Below are 25,333 nucleotides of genomic sequence, written 5' to 3' on the forward strand. Positions count from 1 at the left end.
ACTAGTTGTATAGTCTTTAACCAACCTATATGAGCATGAACCAGTGAGGGAGCTTCCTTCAAATGGTAAAAAATAGCAGCCAAATCTCCTAAAAATCTTACCGTACCATCTTAAAAAGGATGGACACAGAGAATAATGTAATCCTTTGTCTCAAAGGAGAAGATGGTCATAGTTGGAATATTTTATCAATCTAGGCTGGCTTAATACTAAAAAATACCAGATACAAATAATAGATATGACGATGGTGGTGACAATGATAATTGAGAAAATTCAATCCCAATCTCCAGAAATCTTTATCCAAAAACATCACACAGTATTCAGCATCATCATCATAATGTTCCGAGTTCAAATTTCACTGAAGTCGACTTTGTCTTTCATCCTTTTGGGGGTCAATGAAATAAGTACCAGTTGAGCACTGGGGGTCGATGTAATCGACTTACGCCTTCCTCCAAAACTGCTGCAAAACTATGCAGCTTGCAACACTACGAACCCTGAGTGAGGTGGTTTTTATACAAAGCAATGAAGGGTTAAGTATAGAGAAGGGGTCAGAGAAGAACAGGTTTCTTACTATAGAGGAGCTACACTGCTATACACATTTCAAAGGGGGTGATCGGGATGGAGCAGAGAAGAGATTAAACAGTAATGATGAGGTGTCTTTGTGGACACTTAGGGTACAAGTGATCCGAAGTAAATTAGGGCAGAACTGAATGTGTTGGGGTGTCGGAGTTGGAAGAGTGTAAGGGAGAGTGAGAGATGGGAAGTGGGTGATGGGGGGAGAATATAATGAATGAAGAACAAATGTGAAGTGGATGATAAGTAGGTGACAACTGTCAAGACTGAATGAGATTGAGGTGTGTTGGATGTAGTGAATGGTGAATAGGAGTGATGAGTGATCAATGATGCATGGGGGTGAAGAGAAGTAGAACAATAATGATGATGAGTAAACAGAGGAAAGATGTGAGAGAGAAAGAGAGAGAAGAGTGGTTGGACTATGTATTTGTCATTAAACAAACTACATTTAACCTGGCTATGTCCAGCCTTTCACACTCACCCTGCAATGTCATTCTAAAAACAAAGATTCACATAATTGAAATCTTGAAGCTGCTGGACAACGTATAATTAATTCAAAACAGAGTAATCTGAAATGCTAGAGAGTCAAACTGGCCAAAAAAACAGATCTGGTCATTTTCATGAAAACAGAAGAAATTATCTGATCAAAAAAATTTACTTACTTCATAATATACTTGGCTCTTTCTAAACAGTTAACTTTGGCATGTATCATTTTTGCATGTAGAGTATATGTTTCATTTTTCCAGTGTCCATACAGACGGTATCTGAACAAAGATATTCCAACAGACAATCATTAAAGAAACATAATTTGGGTTTAATCATGAACCACTAATATATAACATTATCAATATAATTAATGATAGGCAAATCCTGAAGAATTAACCAAAATTTAAATTTTAAAGAACCATTTAGAAATTGATTCAAAATAACTGAATTCCACCCTGCCTAAAATTACAGCTCATTTGTTTTTACATTGATTTTTCCATGCTGGCACCAGTCAAATGAATATATTGTTGAGGCATTGTTCTACTTCTATTTTTCTGATATCAAAATTTCAGTTGTTGCTCATCATTGTCATAATTTAACATCTGTTTTCCATGCTGGCATAGGTTGGACAGTTTGACATGGAGTTGGCTAGCAGGGAGCTGTCCAGACTCCTGTGGCTTGGTTTCTATAACTGGATGCACTTCCTAACATCAACCACTTTACAGAGAGTACTGGGTGCTTTTTACACAGTACCATCACCAGTGCTTTTTACGTGTTACTAACACTAGTACTTTTCATGTGACACCAGCAAGAACACCATTGCTTTTATGTGGCACCTTGGTTTTAGGATATCAATTCTGTTGTGGTGAGCAGATCTTTTTGAGTACAGCAATATGCCTCATTCAATAAATTACAAGTTAGTATTTTTAGAAGGGACAGGCAATGGTGAAGTAGCACAAACATAGCTATGTGGTTCAGAAGTTTGTTCTCCAGCCACATGATTTCAGGTTCAATCCCACTGCATAGTACTTGGGGCAATTGTTTTCTGAGCTGACAAAACAAGTGAGTGGATTTGGTATATACATAGGTGTATAAAGTGTGCAAGTGTGTGTGTGTATGTTTGTGTCTCCTTTTCTTGACAGTGTGTAATAATTGTAAATGAGTGTCACTGTCATATAAGCAGTATAATTCATTTTCAATATTTTATGAAAACTTATCTCACCATGGGGAAATATAACCTTGCTTGGAAACAGGTGTGGGTTGGCAACAGGAAGGGCATCTGGCTATAGAAAATCTGCCACAATAAAACTAGGTGCAACCTATGCAAGCATGGAAAAGTGGCTATCAAAATGATGATGATTTTTAGAAGTAACTCTACTGCTTTACATCAATTTTGACTCTCAGAGCAAATGGCAATAATTTTCATTTATAAATTTTTAGCAATATACTACTGAAGACCAGCACTTTAATATCTGATTTTAAAACAGGAAGAAATCTTAGTTTTTGATTCATAAAAAAGAAAAAACTGGTGCCTCAGCATGGCCACAGCTCCTGAGCTGAAAATGGTTAAAGAGTATATACATTTCATTTATGAATTCATTAATTATAATAACAAAATTCAATAAACAGACAAATGTAATTATATAGCAAAATTAATTCATATAAATCTGATAATGACTAAAGAAAAAAAAAAGGGGCGAGGAAACAGTTTAATGAAATACAAAACTTACCTGAGTTCATAGGGGAATAGCTTAAGAAAACTCCACAGCTCTTCTGAGAGGCAACAGTTACAAGGAAGCAATGTCAAACTAGGTAGCAGCACTTCATCCAATATGGTTAGAAACCCATAAAATGTGATATCATCTTCTGGCTTAATTTTCCTTTCTTGACGCTGAAACCAGAAGGTTGATTGTCGTGTTAATTATGTGGGGTCAGAGAGAGAGTGTGTGTGTGTGTGTGTGAAAAAATAAAGAAAAACAAAAACAAAAGAGGGAGGGATGGACGGAGGGATGGGCAGTCGGACAGATAGATGGCTGATGTCAAGACATTGAGCTTTGTGAAGGAGATGACTAAGCTTAACTGCTTATGATAAATGGTAGTAGTGTGATGATGGTAATAGTGTTATCAAATTAATTTCTATTTATTAATAACTGAAATAGAAATATATAGGAGAGGAATAATTCATACTTTAATCATAAAACTTTTCCCAATTCGAATAAATTTCACCAAAAGAATGACATCATATGAAGCATGTGGACCAAGATAAGTCAACATTGGAAAAACATCTTCGTATAGTTTTAGGAAAGAACCAGCTCTTTCCAAATTTTGGATTTTGTCTTTCGATTTCCTTTTCAAAACTGCAGCAGGAAAACCAGTGTTTCTAAGAAGAAAATATTACAAAAAAATTATTAATTACAAGATGAAATTTCAAATTTCAGAGATTTGCATAGTCATGAATTCATTTTTAAAAAATCGTTCAACTACTTGGTTGTGTGGGAAAGAAAGGAATGAGCAAATAAAGACAAGTTGAGGGAATTCTCTTAAGGACAGGAGAACCCTCTAGTAAACAAATAGAGAGAACTTGCTAATCTTGCTGGAGACAAGATAACATCTCTAGTGCTGGTGCCACAATAAAGTGATTGGTGATAGGAAAAACTATGCCCAAACTAAAACCTGTTAACAAGACGTGATCCTTGACTCACTAAGAAGAGCAGTAACTTCAAACAAGGATTCGAACTGTGATGACCTCCCCTATCACTTATTCATAGCCATCACTCTCACGCATTCATGATCACCCATTTTCATAGTATCCATGATTCACCACCACATTAATTTTTATCTCTTCCACATATTACTGAGATCCAGCATTCTTTCACTTCCACTACTCACTCATCTATAAACCAATCTCTCCTCTAATATCACAATGCTCAGGTTATTTTTATTCATCTCCTTGTCACCACTCATAATATAACTATCTCTTCGGTTCTTTTATCATCCTCTTGGGCATGATGTTTCTATAGAATTCCCTACTACAATTCCACTCTTTTCTATCACCCTTTTGTCTGGGTATTCTTCCCACCTAGTTGTGTGAGAAAGAAAAAAAACTCAGGGAGAGAGAAAACTAAGAGAAGAGGGAGACATTCTTTCATCTTGCCAGGATGAGACAAACTTCTTTAGCGCAGGTGTCATGACAAAATGGAGACAACATAGAGTAGAGATGCCTCTTTAGTTTTGCTGGAAATAATGATGACGATGATAAGGTGGCCCTTTAGTGCTGGTGCTACAATAAAATGCATCCAGAACACACTGTAAATTAAGGCATCCAGCCTGGGAAACTGTAGCAAGACATAGTCCCCAACTCAAATTTAGGAGAACAATAACTCTTAATAATAACCAACTCAACTATGAAGGACTGTATAACCCATACTAGCATAGAAAAGCAGACATCTGATGTTATTGAGAACAAATCAATAACTTTGTAATATCAACTGATGAAGCAGTAACATAAATACAACTTACTCTTGAATAAGTTCAAATAAGGGAATGGATTATTCTTTTTCATTAACATATTTCTGTTACAATACACTAACTTTTTACACATTATTTTGAAAATACTGAAGAATTTATTAGAACTTTGTCATTATTAAGCTGGTATTTGGAACATAAATTAACATGAAATTTTGTTTTAGTTTAGAACACTTTGAAACAGTTGATATTTGAAATGTTGGTATTATAGAACCAGGGGCAGACTCATGCAAGTTGGTACTAAAATAGTTAAAGCACTCAATAATTGAACTGTAGGTTTATGAGATGAGAATGATAAATTGAAAGGCAGCAAGCTAGCAGAATTGTTACTGCAATGGATAAAATGCTTAGTGGCATTTCTTCCAGCTCTTTATGTTCTGAGTTTAAATGCTATCAAGATCAGCTTTGCTTTTCATCCTTTCAGGGCTGATAAAAATAAGTACCAGTGGAGCATTGGGGTTTATATAATCAACTTATTCCACCCCACAAAAAAATCTGATTGTCACATGCCAAAATTTGAAACCAATGATAACAAATTGATAACTAAAAGATAAATTAATGCATAGTGATTGAAGGAATAAAATAGACATAACTTACTCCCTGTATATAGGTTCAATTAGTGAATGGATTAAAGTACACAAGGCTTGAGCTGTTGGTTTATGAGATGTGACAAAGTAATCAGGGATTCTATCCATAATAGCTTTAGCATGTGGCCAATCTCCAACACTTAGCAAGGCTTTGCACAAGCCAAGTTTCTGATTGCTGTCTTGCTAAAAGAAATGAAACAAAACAAGAAATTAACATCAAATCAACAACAGAAACTATTATTAAATATAATAGAAAGGGATTTCTTTAAAATATAATTCCAAATTTCATACTTACTAGATTGATTTTAGCATCGTTATCATTTTCTTTGTCCTTCTCATTGGCCTTGTCTGACACACAAACTATACTAAGCTTGCGAGCTAGTTGCTTAGCCTCCAGTAAAATACGTTGGTGATACTCAACGATGCTCGTATCAGCAGGACATAACTGCAAAAGATGCGTTCAAATCAATCTATTATTTGCTGAATTTAAACATTTCAATAAAACACATAAAAAGTAATTTTGCTTCTTATTTTCTGTTTCTTATCAAAAATTACCAATATCATCATTCCATTTTAACATTTGCTTTTCCATGCTTGCATTGAGTTAAAGCTGAGGCAGATTTTTCTGTGGCTGGATGCTCTTCTTTTCACCAACCCTTACACATTTCTAAGTAAGGTAATATTTTCCCTAGTTCAGACATGTTTTCATGGAGGATTGCAAGCACCATTCATTCAACAGTGGCATCTGTTACAAGTATCTGGTGAAATCAAAACTGGCACTCTGCCGGTTATGATGGACAAGGATTCCAATCCAATCAGCAGAACAACCTGCAAGTGGCTGAGCACTCCACAGATACATGTACCCTTAACATACATCTCAGGGAGATTCAGCATGACACAGAGTGACAGGGCTTGTACAACTCATTTTTGCCAGCTGAGTGAACTAGAGTAACATGAAATAAAGTGTCTTGCTCAAGGACACAACACATCACCAGGAATTGAACTCACTTTACAATCTTAAGCCAAATACCCTAACCACTTAGCCATGCATCATCACAGTGAAATCAAGACAAGGATACCACAACACACAAATGTCTGCATGCAAGTATGTATCAGCATTGTTGTTTTAATGTCACCTTTGCATGGCTAAGATAGAATTCATTGAGTCGGATTTTCTATGGTCTGATGCTCTTCCTGTTGCCAGCCCTTACAGGTTTCCAAACAAGGTAATATTCTCTCTAGGTTTTCGTAGAAGATTGTACACACAAATTACATTCATCTACAATTACTACATAATGTCAAAACACACACACACAATAAGATTTATTTCAGTTTTTGTCTACCAAATTCACTCACAAGGCTTCAATCAGTGTGGGGTTAAAGTAGAAGACATTTGCCCAAAGTACTGTGCAGTGTGACTGAAACCACATAGTTGCAAAACAAACTTCTTAACCACACTGTTGTGCCTGTACCCTTTTATTGAAATTTTCAACAACCAATAAGATGAATAAAACAATTAAAAAATTGAAGAAAGTTGACCAATGTATAAAAAAAATATATATAGAACCATATGTGTGTGTATACATATATATATATTGATGTATTTTGGGATGGTATTTTTTTTTTTTTTGCCAAATAAACACATGCACTATATATTCAATCTTCACTCGTTTATTAATGTTCTTATTCTAACTCGTGTCCATTGTCCATCTTTCATCACACATCTGTGACCTCCTCAGTGACATCTTCCATCTGCATGTATGCTCTTGCTCTGCTTATTCCATTCTATTCTTCTAAGATGTATATCGTAATATGCGCATGCATCTGGGTTTGTGTGTGTGTCATTGCTCTTAGTAGTACTATGTCCCTCCCCTCAGCCCCATCCCCTACCCTATTGTCGATGCTGTTACCCTTGAATTCGACCTTACGTACTGTTCTTGTAACTCACTGTGTTTGTGTTTGTTTGCCCACACTGATGCTATCATGGTAGATGTTGTTGTTGCCATTGTTGCTGATATTGTTGCAGCTGCCAGTGAAGTTACCGCATGTGTGTTTGAGTGTATCAGTGCCCTTTATACAGTTAGTTTTTTCTTCACATAAGGAATCTGGCAATACAAGTTCATAACTGTGTGTGTGTGTGTGTGTGTGTGTGTGTGTGTACACACACACACACAGGTGCAGGTGTGGTAAGAAGTTTGCTTCCCAAACACATGGTCCCGGGTTCAGTCCTACTGCATGGCATCTTGGACAAGTGTCTTTTACTATAGCATCGGGCCAACCAAAACCTTGTGAGCAGATTTGGTAGACGGAAACTGAAAGAAGCCAATCGTATATGTATGTGTGTGTTTGTGCCCCACCACAGACTGACAACTGATGTTGGTGTGTTTATATCCCCATAACTTAGCAGTTCGGCAAAAAGGACTAGATAGAATAAGTACTAGGCTTGCAAAGAATAAGTCCTGGGGTTGATTTCTTCAACTAGAGGCAGTGCTCCAGCATGGCTGCAGTCAAATGACTGAAACAAGTAAAAAAAAATGAAGGAATATATATGTACTTACATGTGGATATAAGTCATCCAGTTCTATGAGGTTATGTTTTAATAAAAGTGCTGCAACTTTATACAAAGAATCTGGACTATCTTCAGCAGCAGACTGTAAAAATAAATAGTGACATTTTAAAACCATAACCAACACGTGTACTTTACACAACCACCCATTTCAAATACTTATAAACACTCAAGCCTGCTAGAAAAGCATCACGTCTCAAAAACAAAGCTTATGTTAGACAATGTAGTCTTGGATATACAAAGATATGAGATCGTCATGGGTGGAGCATGTTTGATCAGTGTCTGATCAGCCAAGGCTGACCTAGGGCTTAACAACAATAGCTAAAAAAATATTGATGTGATGATAGCCTCTAAATATTTCTTTTATGTTACCAAGGATTATCATTTAAAGTTAGACAATCCTTGATTTATTTAGTTAATTAATCAAATTTGACTTGTATAGAACCTTGAAGGGTTTCAATCAAACCAACTAACTCCAGTACTTACGTTGTTTTAAGTCTGGTACTTATTCTATCAGACCCTTTTACTGAACTACTAAGGATATAAACAAACCAACACCAGCTGTCAGTTAGTAGTAGGGAGATGACAGACACACACAAACAGACATTCTTCTACAGCTTCCATTTATGAGGCATTAGTCAACCTGAGGCTGTCAAGGTGTTGTGTAGTGGGACTGAACCCAAAACCACCACTTTGCAAAATGAGCTTCTTAATCATATATAAAAATATAGTTTCATAATTCTTCCATTTCTTGCTTTAAGAATCCAAGCCATTTGCAGAAACTAACACATGATTCTCATCAATATCTAAGTATACAAAAGTGAGGGATGGGAGCAAATTGACAGAATCACTAGACTGATGGACAAAATGTGTTTAGTTAGCTTCTGAGTTCAAATCCCACCAAAGTTGACTTTTGTCTATTAGCCTTTCAGGAATCAATAAAGACTGTAGCAGTAATAAACTGTGGTCAATATTAGTGAATATAAGGCTGCGAGCTGGCAGAATCGTTAGCAAGTCAGGCAAAATGCTTAGCAGTATTTCATCCATCTTTATGTTCTAAGTTCAAATTCTGCTTGGGCTGACCTTTGTCTTTCATCCTTTTGTGATCCATAAAATAAGTACCAGTTGAGCATTGGAGCCAATTTAATGAACTTAGCCTCCTCCTCTGAAATTGCTGGCCTTATGCCAAAATTTGAATCCAATATTAGAGAATATAAGGTGGTGAGATAGCAGAATCATTAGCACACTGGGCAAAAAATGCTTAACAGTATTTTGTCTGTCTTTATGTTCTGAGTTCGAATTCTGCCAGGGTTGACTTCACCTTTAATCTTTTCAGGGTTTATAAAATAAGTACTATTTGAGTACTGGGGTCAATGTAATCAACTTACCCATCTCACAAAATTGCTGGCCCTGTGCCAAAACTTGAAGCCAATATTAGTGAATATACAACCCCCTAAAATTTGAGCTACTGCACCTATGTTAGACACCAAATTTTTTGCAAACAAGAAAAGGATTGTGAATCTATATTACCTGATAAAAATGAAATTTGAACCCAAGTACATGACACAAAGTCCTCTGTTCACTCATGTACAGTTTAAACAAAGCAATGAAAAATTGTTCATTCTCAGGACGGCACTCAAACGATTCCAGCAGTATATCGAGCACTCTATTGGGGTCAAGATCAAAGCAACCTACAAAAGAAAGAATTTAAATACAATGAATAAAATAAAACTGTTTTTACAGACAAATGTCCACATCTTACTGATCACCACTCAAAGCAAAGTAGGAGTAGAACTTGTTTTATGTCAGGTAAACTGGAGCAAAGTTATCTAACATGCTCAAGAGCAGCGATTCTCAACCAGGGTCCACACAACAAAATAGTAAATTGGGGATCCACAATAGTATTTTAAGGGCCCCTGAAAGAAATTTTGTTTTTGGAATAGGTACTGGTATGTATTGCAAGAAACAGCTAGGTTTTTTCTCAAACATTTTACATAGTTCAACCTACACAAATTAATATGTGAAAATATCAAGAAATAACATTCTATAAATCTAGTTTTTAAACATCAAATGGTTGAGAACCACTGCTCAAGAGAATACCTCAGTGTAGTAAGGTTTAAATTCATCAATATGTAACTAATTTAAACAATGTTATTATTCACTGAAAGATACCAAAAGCACCTGGAAATAAACAAGTAACCATTATTTTTTACCCTCTATTTTTGATTTATCATCATCACATTTTAACGTCTACTTTTCCATACTTGCATGGGTCAAGCAAAATTCAGAGGAAAATTTTCTCTGGCCAGATGCCCTTCTTGTTGCCAGCACCCACCTGTATCCAACAAAATTAACACTTATTTCTATTCCTTTGTGCATGAACAGCACAAAGGCTGGACATGTGGACATGATTTTTTGAGAGAAGATTGCAAATGAATGAGGTTGCTTGTGTGACTGACATTCATTTACAACTAGCATGTAATGTCAAGATAAGGAAACACACACGTGTTGTGTGTGTGTGTGTGTGTGTGTGTGTGTGTGTGTGTGTGTATAGATATATACATATAAATAAAAAAAAAAAAAGGCATCCATGCCAGTGACATGCCAACGACACCCAGAGCAATTTGTGAAGTAGTTGACATTAGGAAGAGCATCCAGCCATAGAAACCAAGCCAAAACAGACCATGGAACCTGATGCAGCTCTCTGGCTTACTAGTTCCAGTTAAACCATCTTACCTTTGTTAGTATTAAAAAAAAAAAAGACAAAAAACAAAAATATATACACACATGCATGCATGCATACACGCACGCACACACATACACAATAATTTATATGCCACATGCCATGTGATCACATGACTGACTAGGCTATCAGATGTAATACATCACTGATCACAATGCACTTTTGCATTGTTTTAGCCTTCAAAAGACACCACCCTGCTGGCCAGGCAAGCATGCCAACAATTCCCATTGATCAAAAATAGGACTGGAGCAATGTGAAATGAAGTGTTATGCTCAAGAACACAATGTAATGCCCCATCAGGGAATTGAACCCACGATCTAGCAATCAAGAGTGCAACAGCTAAACCACTTGGTTTATAAAAATCAGTATCCTTTTAACTTCCCTCTTCCTTGCTGGCAGGGGTTAGATGGTTTGACAGAATTCCACATGACACAGAACTACATTGCGCTCCATTATCTGCTATGGCATTGCAATAAAGGTAGAATAATAGATGATTTCTGAAGATTACTACATAACACATAACACATGATAATCCAGTTTACCAACCTATCAATGACTTGATAGTTTCCAGTACTTGCAAATACCCAATACCATCTGACAGGTCTTGATTTAGTTCACTCATAAGTTTTGCATAACCTTCACTTTCTTCACGAAGTAAGTTGAATTTCTGTTGTTTGTAGCTGCAAATATACCAAACTAGATGTTACACACAGATGAAATATTGCAGAAGATAATGAAATAGAAATATGCTTCTGTGTAAGGTACAGGTGTAGTTCTGTTGTTTCCAGACTAGTTGCTACACACTACACACAGTTGAAACAATGCACAAAATTATTATTAAAATCTATTATATATACATATTTGTATTATTTTGGTCGAGTTAGTCTCTTGCAATTCTGAGTTCACCTGTGGGTGCACAGAGTCTTCAGGCAAGTTACTGAAAAATAATTGAATCTGCATATTTATATATAGGTTTTCTGTTACATGATGTGGTGGTGGTGAGAAAATATAACAAAAGGAAAAAAAAGAAAAACTTAGAAAAAAGAAAGAGGAAAAAATGGAAGTACCAGAAAAGAAAAGGAATAAAGAGGGAGTAAGAAGAAGAAAAGGAAATGAAGGGAGTGTTTTGATAGGGGAGAATGAAGTAAGGTATTAGAATGGTCAAAGACTGCAATAGAAAAATAGCAGATAAGCAAAGGAATGAACACTGAAACCAGTGATGTTTAAGAGTAGAAAAAGACAAATGAATAAAAAAAATAGAATAAATAAAAAATGACATACCAATTAAAATGAGTAGAAGGGGATATCAAGAACAAGGGTGTTGATTTAAAAGAATGATCAAAGAAGAGTAGGTAGCAATTGTGGTAACAGTGAATAAACAAGATTTAGAATGATACAAAAATATATACAAAATATAATGATAGAAAAATATTGTTGTTGGCACTCCGTCGCTTACGATGTCGAGGGTTCCAGTTGATCCGATCAACGGAACAGCCTGCTCGTGAAATTAACGTAAAAGTGGCTGAACATTCCACAGACACGTGTACCCTTAACGTAGTTCTCGGGGATATTCAGTGTGACAAGGCTGACCCTTTGAATTACAGGCACAACAGAAACAGGAAGTAAGAGTGAGAGAAAGTTGTGGTGAAAGAGTACAGCAAGGTTCGCCACCATCCCCTGCCGGAGCCTCGTGGAGCTTTAGGTGTTTTCACTTAATAAACACTCACAACATCCGGTCTGGGAATCGAAACCGCGATCCTATGACTGCGAGTCCACTGCCCTAACCACTAGGCCATTGCGCCTCCACAATAGAAAAATAGATATAAGGAATAAATGGAATCAGAAACAAAAATATACTTACTAGAGTTTTGTCTTGGTTTTAACATATTTTTGTTGGAAGAGCTGTTTAGATTGTATTAAACCCACACATTCTAAAGTCTCTTGGTCCAATCTCTCTTTCAAAACACAATCAGGGACAATACCCTAGAAAAAAAAAAAAAAGAAAAAAAGAAAAAATCAAGAAAGAAACCAAGTGAAAATTTCTAATCATAATGGCTTTTAATCGTTCTTTGAATTAATTTTCAGAAAGTTAATCAAATGAAATTATAACAAATTTCATAACAGAGTAGCATAGAGTAGTTTTTCTACCTGGCCAGCTCTTGTGAACCATCCTCCCCATGCATGCATGGAAGATGGACATTAAGTGATGATGGTGGTGATGACAATGATGATTATATTTTGTGGGAATTGTTAATGTCTAAGAAGAGTTAATAGGATTTGTGTTGGTGTGACAGCCCCTTCAAGAGACACAAAATATAACATTTAGTACTTGTCTGTAGGCATGAAACAGTGAAAGGTTGCTAAATACAGACCTGCTCTTCCAGGTTGGTTGTGGTGCAAAGAAGAGTTTAAGGCCCTGCTTTAAGAATACATTTCTTACTTAGAAAACATCAACAGAAATCAAAACAAAATAAGATATATGCCACCTTCGTGGTTGTTGACGTCCTCTGCTAAAGCTCATCTAGGGAGGCTGAGCAGCCAGTGACCTTAAAATACAAAGTCAACAGTGACTCTCACACAGGAGGAGTAGCATTCATGTTGTACTGACAGCCCTAATTGCCTGGGTACCAGTAGGACTAAGAATCATCTCAGCACCCTTCATGACAATGGACATTATACAAGCCTAACAATCAGGTCATCACCATCATCCTCATCATTTAATGTTTGTCACTCTGGAATGGGTTGGATGGTTTGACAGAATCCATTAAGATGGAGGACTGTACCAAACTCCAATGTCTGCTTTACAAAGGTTTCTACAGCTGAATACTCTAAATGCCAATGCCAACCACTTCATATAACCACACAGGTAGTGCTACAGGTGCAAGCATGGCTGTGTTGTTAAGAAGTTTACTTGACTGGAACCTGTAAGCTGGAGCACTGAACCAGGCACCAGTCTGATTTGGCATGGTTTCTATGGTTGGATGCCCTTCCTAACATCAACTACTCTGAGTGTAATGGGTGCTTTATACATGCCACTGGCACAGGTGCCATTTACATGACACTGCTAACAGCCATGACCATGATTTCATGGATGCCATTTACATGATACTGGCAATGGTCATGGCCACAGTTTCACTTGGCTTGATAGTCCTCTCAAGCACAGCATATCGACATGGTCTCAGTCACTTGTGAAGCCTGTGTGAAGCCCAACATTCAAAGATGCTTCACCACCTCGTCCCTCGCCTCTGAGGTTAATAGTCAGCAGAGTTCTTATCCTTATAAACAACTCATCTTGGACCTAAGGAACTTCATAAAACAGATGTATTAAGAAAACTTACCACCATGCCAGAAACCAATAGAAGAAACCGATCTCGCTGTTGTTTATCATCACTGCAACTTGATTCAACATCTACAAGGGAAGATACAAATTTATTGCATAAGGATAATCAAATATAGAATCACAGCATCATTTACATAGAATAACTTATAACATGAGAAACTAAAAATCTGTCTTGGTACAGCTGTGATAGGTGCAGGTAGGGCTGTGTGGATACAGAGTTCAGTTCAGTTCTACCTTCATGGTTTCAAGATTTGTTCTAGAATGTGGCATGTTGTCCAAGTGTCTTTTAGAATAGCTTCAGGCAACTCAATACCTTGCATGAAATCAGTTGGAGGAAACTATGTGGAAGCCTAGCATATATCTATGTACATGCGTGTATGTGTGGAGGGGGTGCATGCATGTGTGTAAAGTGCAGGCCCGGCTGTGTGGTTGAGACATTTACTTCCCAACAAAATAGTTTCAGGTTCAGTCCTACTGCATGGGACCTTGGGCAACTGACATCTACCATAGACCTGGAATGATCAAAGCCTTCTGAATGGATTTTGTTAACAGAAACTGAAAGAAGCCCATGTGGATGTGGATGTGTGTGTGCATTTGTGTCATTGACTTGACATCACATGATCACTCTAAACAGACATCACCATCATACAAGCAGTGCTCTTCATTTCCAATCTTTCATGAAAATATGTCTGGTCTTGCTTGAAAACAGGCAAGGTTGGTGACAGGAAAAGCATTCGGCCATGGAAAATCTACCTCCACAAATTCTGCCTGACCTATGCAAGTATGGGTATGTGGATACTGTAATGATGACGAAGGTAGTGGTAGTGTGTATATGTGTTTGTATTTGAGTAAGAATGTTTACCATATTTTCCGGCATACAAACTGATGTATTTAATATAAACATTTAAACACCATCTCTATCTTTCCAAATCCTGTTACATTTCACATCAAATTTTCGGTCCCTTTAAGTCATCTTGGTGTATATATCAATCTACTTTTTCTAACAGTGAATTTCAGTCTGAAAAATTTAACTTGTATGCAGGAAAATACAATACATCCTGCATGTCTTCACATGATAACATTTGCACCATAGCATGATTACAACTCCATAGCATGATTATATCTCTAAACAGCCATAGCATGATTACATCTCTAATACATCCTGTAGCTCTGTGCTTTCAACTTGAAGTGACTAGTGGAAGGAAAAATCCACAACTTAAAAAAATGTGGTGAGCGGCAGACAAGAAGGGGATCTGGACATAAAATACTGCTTTAACCCCTTTCATTACCAACCCAGCTGAAACCAGCTCTGGCTGAGTACAAATGTCTTGTTTTCATAAGTTTTGAATTAAAATCTTCCACCAAACCTTAGTCACAATTTATGTTCCTAACACTAGCTGAATGATAAGTTATTTTACTAAATTCTTTGTTATATTTAAAGCAATTGAAAGAAACAGAGAGCATCTCAAAATAAATACAGTAACAAAAGTAATAATAAATCTTTATCCAAACCACAAATGAATGTAACCACGAACAAACAATTAGCTATTCACCTGAACAGATTTAGTTTGAAGCAAAACCAAAGAAGAAACTAAGGAAGCTGATGGTAGGCATAGGAGTGGCTGTGTGGTAAGTAGCTTGCTTACCAACCACATGGTTCTGGGTTCAGTCCCACTGCATGACACTTTGGGCAAATGTCTTCTACTAAAATATCAGGCCGATCAAAACCTTGTGAGTGGATTTGGTAGACAGAAACTGAAAGAAGCCTGTTGTATATATGTATATGTATATATATATGTGTGTGTGTGTGTGTGTCTGGTTGTCCCCACAACATCGCTTGACACCCGAAGCTGGTGTGTTTACGTCCCCGTAACTTAGCGGTTCGGCAAAAGAGACTGATAGAATAAGTACTAGGTTTTCAAAGAATAAATCCTGGGGTCGATTTACTCGACTAAAGGTGATGCTCCAGCATGGCCGCAGTCAAATGACTGAAACAAGTAAAAGAGTAAAGAGTAATACAAGGAACCCCAAGATAATGTAGATAAGATGGTCTACAATGACATCATTTTTATAATCAGCCATCAATTATTAGTTTATTAGAGCCTACTTTACATGACACACTAAAAAATATATATGTGTGTGTTTGTGTCTTCTTGAATTGACATTGTGTAATAGCTGTAAATGATTGTCAGTCATGCAAGCAGTGTCATTCATTTCCAACATTCTCCAAGAAAATGCCTGGCCATGGGGAAATTATTGCCTTGCTTGGAAACAGGTGAGGGTTGGTGACAGGAAGGGCACCTGGCCATACAAAATCACCCTCAATAAACTCTGTCTAACCCATGCAAGCATGGAAAAGTGGACATCATCATAATTCTGGTGGTAGTGGTGGTGATGATTATGGTGATGGTAATGATGATGACAATGATGATTCGGTTTAGTGATTTTACCATTTTCTACAGCAGGAACATTCTTGTTTTGCAAAGGACTGCCAAGTTTAATGTTGATCTGATTCATCATCATCATTGTTTTAATGTCAACATTTCCAAGCATGCGTGGGTAAAATAAGAGTACACTGAGGCAAAGTACATTGGGTGCCCAGTGCTCTTTCTGTTGCCAACACTCCCTTGTTCCCAAGTGAGTAATCTCCCAGTCTATTTATGGAACAATAACAACTCGGACATGTATAGAACTGAAATTGAATGACTTCAAATGAATGAGCCTTTTCATCACAAAGATTGTACAATGTCAAGATATATCGGCCATGCTTTCACAGTGGACTGCAAGCGAAAAACACTATCAGCAGGCCATTGTTTACAATCAGTGAACACATGTGAAGATCAAAGAAATAGTAACTCACTCCCACAAACATACATCTTTTTACTCTTTTGTTTGTTTCACTCATTAGATTGCAGCCAGGTTGGGGCTTTGCCTTGAAGAATTTTTAGTCAAATGAATCATCATCATCATCATCGTCGTTTAACGTCTGCTTTCCATGCTAGCATGGGTTGGACGATTTGACTGAGGACTGGTGAAACCAGATGGCTACACCAGGCTCCAATCTGATTTGGCAGAGTTTCTACAGCTGGATGCCCTTCCTAACGCGAACCACTCAGAGGGTGCTTTTACGTGCCACTGGCACGAAGGCCAGTCAGGCGGTACTGGCAACGGCCACGCTCAAAATGGTGTATTTTATGTGCCACCCACACAAGAGCCAGTCCAGGGGCACTGGCAGGCCTTAGTATTTCCTTTTAAAGCCTGGTACTTATTCTATCATTCTCTATTGCCAAACTGCTAGGCTACGAGGATGTAAACACACTAACACCAGTTGTCAAGTGGTGGTGGTGGACAACCCCACCCCATACAAACAACAAACTTTTTAAAGTTTCCGTCTACCAAATCCACTCACAAGGCTTTGGTTGGCCCAAGACTATAGTAGAAGACACTTGCCCAAGGTGGCATGCAGCGGGACTGAACCAGGAACCTTATGGCTGGGAATCAAACTTTTTACCATATAGGCATGCCTGCATGTATAAATGTGTGTGTGTGTTTGTGGTGTAAATAAAAACAAACTTTTAGTTACTTCCTACCCAATACACTCGCAGTTTCTATGAACCTTGATCAAATGAAAAGATGAAATTTTACAGGAAATATTTTTTCCTTACCTATTATGCTGAGAATACTAGCAAGTAATGAAGGTAGCTCTTTGTGGAAATCCTAGAAAAAGAAAGATGAGATATTGACACATGAATATGACATCAGTCAGCAATAATAGTCTAACAACAGAACTTTACCAAACATTTCCTAAAATAAACTGTAGAAGCTATAACAATATTAGAGTTTGGTTAGATCCAAATCACTCCTGATGGAGTAGACCTATGATTAAAAGTGTTCCAGTTATAACCATCTCATGGAATTAACACTCCTCTTGTTAGATTTACAACTATTCAAGAGGAATGCTAACTGCTCTGATTTCACCAGTCTCAGACTAGACTGTGAAAGCTAGAGGCAAAGCCCCTTTCTTGAGATCAGACCTTTATAAATATATTTTGAAAATGAAAACATAACTTATTGAGTAAATTGAGGCAGGTTTTTCTAAAGCTGGATGCCCTTCCTGTTGCCAACCCTTACCTGTTTCCAAGCAAGGTAATATTTCCCCATGGCCAGATATGTCTTTGCAGAATAATGCTATTTTGAACTGGAATTGTTAATTCAATTCAGATACATCACAGAAAACCAAATTTACTACAGTATTTGTACCGACATGATATCTCTTACAAATATATAGTACTTAAAAACACAAATATATCAATAGTAGACAAAGCCCAAAGTGGCAGAAATGCTCATCTGACAATACTACCACTGCTACTAGACTATTTTCATCTGCAACTGATATATTTTTGCATTATCAAACTGTATGTCATATAAGAAATATTATCTCCAGATGAATACTAGAGTAAATATGGCCTTCAATGATGTATCTGCTTGAAGTATGATGCACAAGTTGGTATTTTAAATTAATACTGTTCTGTTATGCATAACAAATTCCAGTTCATTTTAATTATGCTTGAAAAATCTCTTTAAATATTCCAAACATGCTATATTGTATGGAATCTATGACATTTAATATAAGAACTTCTAAATTGGGTTCCAAGATATATTTGGTAATTCAGAGAGCTCATTATGGACGACCATATGTTTTTGGAATAAAAATATATACTAAATGTAAAGATGGCCTCCATAATCTGATTGGTAAAGCACAAAAACAAAAACAAAAGAGAAATATCATAGCAGGATAAAGTAAAAAAATAAACCAGAGAGAAATACTTGCCACTATTTCAGTAATTGTTGAAACAGCATGATCAGGTTTCATATGACCTCGCACAACACTGATAAACAAGTCGTACAAAGCTTTGTGGAATGGCAAATCTGAAGTTTCCAAACTTGAAACATTGCTAATCCCTTTGCAGAATTTGATGCTGTAAAAGATTTCAAAAAGATATTCATTACAATAGGCAGAAAACTACTGATATATTGATATGAAAATACATTTTTTTTTTTAGACAGATCAGATGTTTGAGTCTATTTCTATACAATGCATATGTGAGAGAAGTGAGTGGAGTACTTCCTAAATATTCCTTTAATTATTTTCTAATTCGCCTCAAGCTAATAAATTGCTTTTGGCAGTAATAACAAAGCTTCTAAATGATTCCCTTATGTGAAAACACACATTCTGAAGTGGAAGAATATTAATTTAATGATGACTGATATTCATTTAAAATACATATATCTACATAATTACACAAACAAACTGATGAAGAGATTTCCAGAGAACTGACCACATAAGGAGACCATAAAATATTAGAATTTTAAAATTAATAAAAGCAATTATGAATTTATTTTAAAGTTGATTAATGATGGGAAAACTGAGTACAAAGTCTATTAAATAGCTATCCTACTAAGTTGATATCATTTTTCATGTCTAATTTTCCAAGTTATCACAAGTATGATATTAAGAATTTTAAACATTTACATACAGTTAAAGGAAATGTCTTAAGAGCTAGGTGCCTTTCCAACTACAAACAGACCGGTCAATGATAGTAATATGCTTTATCAAAGCACCCAGTATGCTCTGTAAAGTGGTTGGCATTAGGAACAGCATCCAGCCATAGAAACCATACCAAAACTGAGATAGTGAAACAAGACATTGTTGTCCCAACCCATTACATTCTGCCAAACCATCCAAACCATGTTGGCACAGAAAGCAAAATGGTGGTGATGACATATATTGCTAGGGACTGCTACTTCCTGTCCAGATGCATTATGGTATATTTTATCTGGAGACTGGTTACCAGCCATTTGCAATTAACACAGACATTTACATTTGTGCTTTAAATACTGAAGTTGAACTGGCAACTGTCTCTTGTTACAACAATTTGCCTACAACCTGAAGAAAATATAACAATGGTCACATTATTCCAATGGCACTTTATTAGATACAGGAACAAGGTGGACAGGCTGGAAAACTGCCTTCCTTAAATTTTCTTCTTAAATTCCTAAACTACTCTGATTAGCAAAAACATTCTGCTAATTAACTTCATCTCACCTTTCATCTTCAAATATATTACAGATTGCTTCAAGTTAGTATCTTCAAATGCATTACATTAAAAAACAGAATACAATTATTGTGATGATTCTAATTTTTTGCAGTCACCAAAACAACCAGGTAAAGATATTGAATTTAATGTTATGTCATAATTCTACACCACCTCTTTATACACTGTAAATTTCAGGTTGTAACTGCTGATGGTTATTGAGAAGTATAGAGAAGTGTTATTTCCAATATCATGTCTGACCACATACCACAAAGACTCCTTGAGAACTCATCATTGAACCAGTTTGTTCAATCGCCCAAGTTTGTTCTTTGGAAGCTGTTCAAAGAAAAAGAATAACCAACAATCTTCCTTTTCTCTCAATGCTTTATCTGGAACTGCAGGAAAATGAAAGTCCAGCTCTGAGCAACCAGCACATTGCTGTCTTATGAGGAAACCACCTTAAAGACAAAGATGCTATTTTTCATTTGTCCAGAACAAAAGAAAAAAAAAATGAAACTTGCCACAACTGCAAAAAGGCTGGACATTTTTCTTAAGCATGTTTGTCAAAAAAAGCCACAGCATCAGCTCTTACAATTCTCACTAGAACAAAAGTTAAATCAAGGAAATACTCTTCAAAAAGCCACTATCACTGTATATACAAAGCTTAACTGAGAACACTACACATAATCCAGGTAGTGCTGCCAGTTGCATAAAGATGTTTTGCAAGAAATCTCCCACTTCCAACATATCAGCAATGTCTTCAAGTTGATCTGGAAACTCAATGTAAATAGACTGTTTCTTCATCTTTCTGTATTTCAAACACCTTAGGTGGGTCCTTCTTTATGAAAAGATGCACTTAAATATTTGCCCTAACTTGTGTTCCTCTATAAGTCTGGGATATCACTTCTTTAAATGACATAACTCTGTTACATCAGAGGATCGTTAATAGCTCTCACTGATGCTCGACTTTTTCCAATGTTGGTGACCCCCCACCCACCCTCATATTTCATCACAATGTTTTGAAACTAATTGCTGTTAAATGTTGCCTTTCTTCTACTTCATAAAATGTCAACAAGACTAAATGGCTTCTTGATGATTGTAATACTGAGCCCATCAACCTCTCCGTGGACAGTAAAAACATTAGTAGCAAGAAACAGTGGCAAACAGCACCTTGATAACAATTGTTTATAAACAAATTGTTGATACTATCTAAATATCTGTCCAGTCTCTACTACTGAAGATTTTGTGTGTTTTATTGCCTACAATAAAATCTACAGCACCAGACCAGAAAGCAGTTATTCCAGGCTGATGGACAATTATTCGAGTTTACAAGGTTTAGTGTGACTAATACTATAGATACCTTTTGAAGAATGGTGTATGGTATAATTACTGACAATGATATCAGAGAAGCTTACTGATATTGTCATTGGCAAAAAAAACTAATGAAGAACATGCTAGGAACTTTGCTAAATTTATTTCGGTTATTATGAATAATGACAAAATATTTTCTTCTCTGCCAAATCTCCATTTGTTATCTAGTTTACAAAATAGAAAATAATTCTTTGCAACCTGATCTGGAAAGATTGAAACACCTTGTTGATTACCTGACACCCGGCAATGCTAAATAAACAAACAGCAATTATTAGATTTGTTTAGTTACTACCTAAATGGAGTGTCTTATTTCTTGGAACTAATTCAACCGCCACTAAATCCTACTTTTCCATGTTCAAAACTTTGATAGTTAATGCTCCACTCTCACCTCAAGTTCCACTATGAGTTAAAAACTGATGTTTCTGAAACTACAGTCTTGGGTTTCCTTCCACAGTATAATAAACTTATTTTCTTCTTAAGAATTCTTTCTTGCTCTGAACAAAATCTCTCATCAAAGGAAGCTTTAGCTATCACAGAAAGTGATTGAAAATGGCAAATGTTTACACTTTTATATTACAAACTGATCAATGAGTTATCTCATTCATATTTAGTCACAAATGATAATTCTCTATTTTTGTGACAATTCTTCCTCTTATCATATAGAATTATTGCTTTACAATCTTTTATTTTTTACTTGTTTCAGTCACCAAACTGTAGCCATGTTGAAGAATTTTTAGTCAAATGAATCGACCCCAGTGTTTTTTTGTTTTGTTTTTAAAGCCTGGTACTTACTCTATTGGTCTCTTTTGCCCAACTGCTACATTATGGGGACATAAACACACCAACACCGGCTTTCAAGTAATGGTGGGAGACAAACACAGACACACACATGCAAAAATACACACACACACACATGGCTTTTTCAGTTTCCATCAACCAAATCCACTCACAAGGCTGGTCAGCCCAAGGCTATAATAGAAGACACTAGCCCAAGATGCCATGCAGTGGGACTGAACTCGGAACCATGTGATTTGGGAAGGAAGCTTCTTACCACACAAGGCCTGCACCTATATAAATGATGACATTCAATACATACCAAGCAAACATGACACAGCTGATGACAGATGTTATAATAAGATATTTCTCTGTAACATCTCCCTCAATCATAAATTTACATAATCTTTTCTGTCACCTTACGATGACTCAATTATGACACTATTTCAAATCTAAGAAAGTGCCATTTGTGGGGGGGGAAAGATTTTAAAGAAGTTGTGATGAATGCATTGCATAATGAGAATTGAAACCATGATTGTAACTTCTTCCTTGTGCCAAACTTATCAAGTTCACATAACCATCTGTGTCTTACTGACAACATCAAATGCCCTCTACTCTTCCTGTTAACAGTTTGTGGTTATTGATGAACACTAAAGGTTCCTGTACACCTATGCCTTTACATAAGATAGTTTCTACAGTAATTCTGTCTTCAAATACACTCTTCATATTTGTCAACTTCAATTCATTTAGACCAAGGATCCTGTAGCCATCTGTGTATCATGCGTAACCCTTTAACATTCAGATTATTCTGTAATACAAAACACTTATTGATTCACATTTTGAATTAATCTGGCATTATCTCTCTCATACCTTCAAGATTTTGATGATGATATTGTTTATTTTTACAATGATGACGTAGAGTATTTATTAGAGGCTGAATCTGACAGTTTTCAACGTAAAACAAGAATATTTGAGCCGGACATGGCCAGTTTAAATGCTAAATGGTTAATATAGAGGGACATTGCAAAAAACAAATTTGTGGCATTTGATTGGAGATAATACATCTGATAATAATACACCTGAGGTGTTTAAAAACACAGTATGTATGTATGTATATATATGTATGTGTGTATATATATATATATATATATATATACATACACACAGTAATACCTCACTTTACGAGGACCTGCTTTACAAGTTATTTTTTCAAGCATAAGATCCAAATTTTGAACGAAGTGCAGTTTCTACTATCATGACAAACGTTTCTGCGTTTTACTAAGAAATTTATAGAAAGCGTAAAAAAGCATCTAAGCAAACAACTCTAGACTTGTTTTTTAAAAAGAAATCTACAAGTTCATCTACAAATGCTTGTGAATCAGTGATCATGTCTACAAGTGATGGTGTGCATGAGTCTAGTGCAAGTGAAAGCGATTCAGAAAACAATTATGATAGTAATACTTTTTATTATAAATGATCTTGACATTTTTTTTTTACTTTACTTAAAATATTCTTTACATTCTACTGTTGCTTTATTGCCATTTATTTATGAGTACTATAAATTTTACAGGTAAAATATTTTTCTGGGAACAAATTACGATTTGTGCTGGTGGCATGTAAAAAGCACCATCTGAACATTGTCGATGCCAGCCCCTGCCCCAACTAGCTCCTGTGTTGGTGGCATGTAAAAGGCACCATTCAAACGTGGCCGATGCCAGTGCTGTCTGACTGGATCCCGTGCTGGTGGCACATAAAAAGCACCCACTACACTCTCGGAGTGGTTGGCGTTAGGAAGGGCATCCAGCTGTAGAAACATTGCCAGATAAAATTGGAGCTTGGTGCAGCTTCCCGGCTTGCCAGTCTCCAATCAAACTGTCCAACTTATGCCAGCATGGAAAGCAGACGTTAAACAATGATGACAATGCTACTATGGGAAATTATTGCTATCTTTACAAGTTTTCACTTTATGAGCAGTTTCCAGGAACAAATTAACTCATATACCAAGGCATTACTGTATGTGTGTGTGTGTGTGTGTGTGTGTGTGTGTGTGTGTGTGTGTGTGTGTGTATATATATATATATATATATATATATATATACACACAATATATGAGTATATGCATATATATGTACATGTATGTATATACCTTCATCCACATGTACACATAGATACATAACTGGGTACATGACGTGGAAAAAGAACATGGACAAAATGGTAAACAAGGTGCAACAAACAAGCAGGCCACATAGAAACACCCCCTTCATCAGCTGCCACCATTAAAACCCCGGCGTTTCGAAGAATTATATATTTACATATAGGAGGTAGACAAAAATGATCTGAGCAGTGGCTGGTGAGAATGCTTAGATGCATTTCTGCCTCAGTGAACATTGTCAGTAGCTTGTACTCAAAACCAACAACATGATAAAACAAAATCTGTTGCCACCAATATAGGAAAACAGTGAATAAATGATCACTGGAGTTTCGAATAGCTGTTAACTCTACTATTCTAAAATTATAGTGGAAACAGTTAAATAGGTAGTTTAAATGGAACTCTAAAAGAAAATACAACTTGATGTTTACTCAACAAAGTTACCAGGTAAAATAATAACAGAGTGATGGTTTAGAGGAAATACACCGTGAAATTAGATCCCTCCTTTGCATTGCAACAAACCTGACACCACATGAAAGACCATCTAACTTTCACTGTTGCTCAATGAGACTATCTTTTCCTGGTTGGGTGTCTAAGCCTGAGAAATTTGGCTTAGATGGTTCGAGCCTAACAATAATTAAGAATTAAAAGTTGATTGTATCAAACTCATCGACGCTACTTACTACTATGATTATATCAATAACTGAGATGGTCAAGTGGACAGTCACAGTTAAAGATAGTGCCCACCACCACTACTTCACCTAGAAGACTAAACTCCACAGGAAATCAATCAAACTCTGCTTTTACTGAAAAGCGTTCCAATTATTGAGTGTGATAATACTGACTTGTTCAACAGTTCAACCCAAGTAAGATCTAAGACCATTGATGGTGATCATGTCAATGATTACTGCAGTGAAATGCTGGGAAGCTGGGAGCCAGACTAGACATGTAAGTGGGAGCAGTCTGGTGCCATCACTCAAAATTAGAAGCAGTTTCAGTCCAAGGGCATTGTGGTGTATCTTAGGTGAAGGCTGGCACTCAGCCATTTACAATAAATGTGGATGATTACACTTGTGCTTCATGTACTTTAAGTTGAACATTTTGGCAGAATAAAACAATTGATTCTC

General features: G+C 36.4%; 1 protein-coding gene across 1 annotated transcript in view; it reads right to left on the reverse strand.

The window, feature by feature from the left end:
- The window catches only part of LOC106878851 (THO complex subunit 2), a 199,221-nt gene that overhangs the window by 151,507 nt on the left and 22,381 nt on the right, over nt 1–25,333 (reverse strand). The window contains exons 2-13 of the mRNA XM_052972430.2: nt 18,649–18,796; nt 17,483–17,534; nt 13,816–13,886; nt 12,339–12,460; nt 11,024–11,157; nt 9,265–9,425; nt 7,727–7,819; nt 5,464–5,613; nt 5,179–5,351; nt 3,244–3,436; nt 2,787–2,947; nt 1,233–1,334 (exon numbers count right to left, since the gene is read on the reverse strand). Of these exons, the coding sequence (XP_052828390.1) occupies nt 1,233–1,334; nt 2,787–2,947; nt 3,244–3,436; nt 5,179–5,351; nt 5,464–5,613; nt 7,727–7,819; nt 9,265–9,425; nt 11,024–11,157; nt 12,339–12,460; nt 13,816–13,886; nt 17,483–17,534; nt 18,649–18,796 (1,560 nt within the window). The remainder of the gene's footprint in view (nt 1–1,232; nt 1,335–2,786; nt 2,948–3,243; nt 3,437–5,178; nt 5,352–5,463; nt 5,614–7,726; nt 7,820–9,264; nt 9,426–11,023; nt 11,158–12,338; nt 12,461–13,815; nt 13,887–17,482; nt 17,535–18,648; nt 18,797–25,333) is intronic.

The sequence above is a fragment of the Octopus bimaculoides genome, chromosome 13, assembly GCF_046866305.1.
Source record: "Octopus bimaculoides isolate indiv1 chromosome 13, ASM4686630v1, whole genome shotgun sequence".
Classification (NCBI taxonomy): domain Eukaryota; kingdom Metazoa; phylum Mollusca; class Cephalopoda; order Octopoda; family Octopodidae; genus Octopus; species Octopus bimaculoides.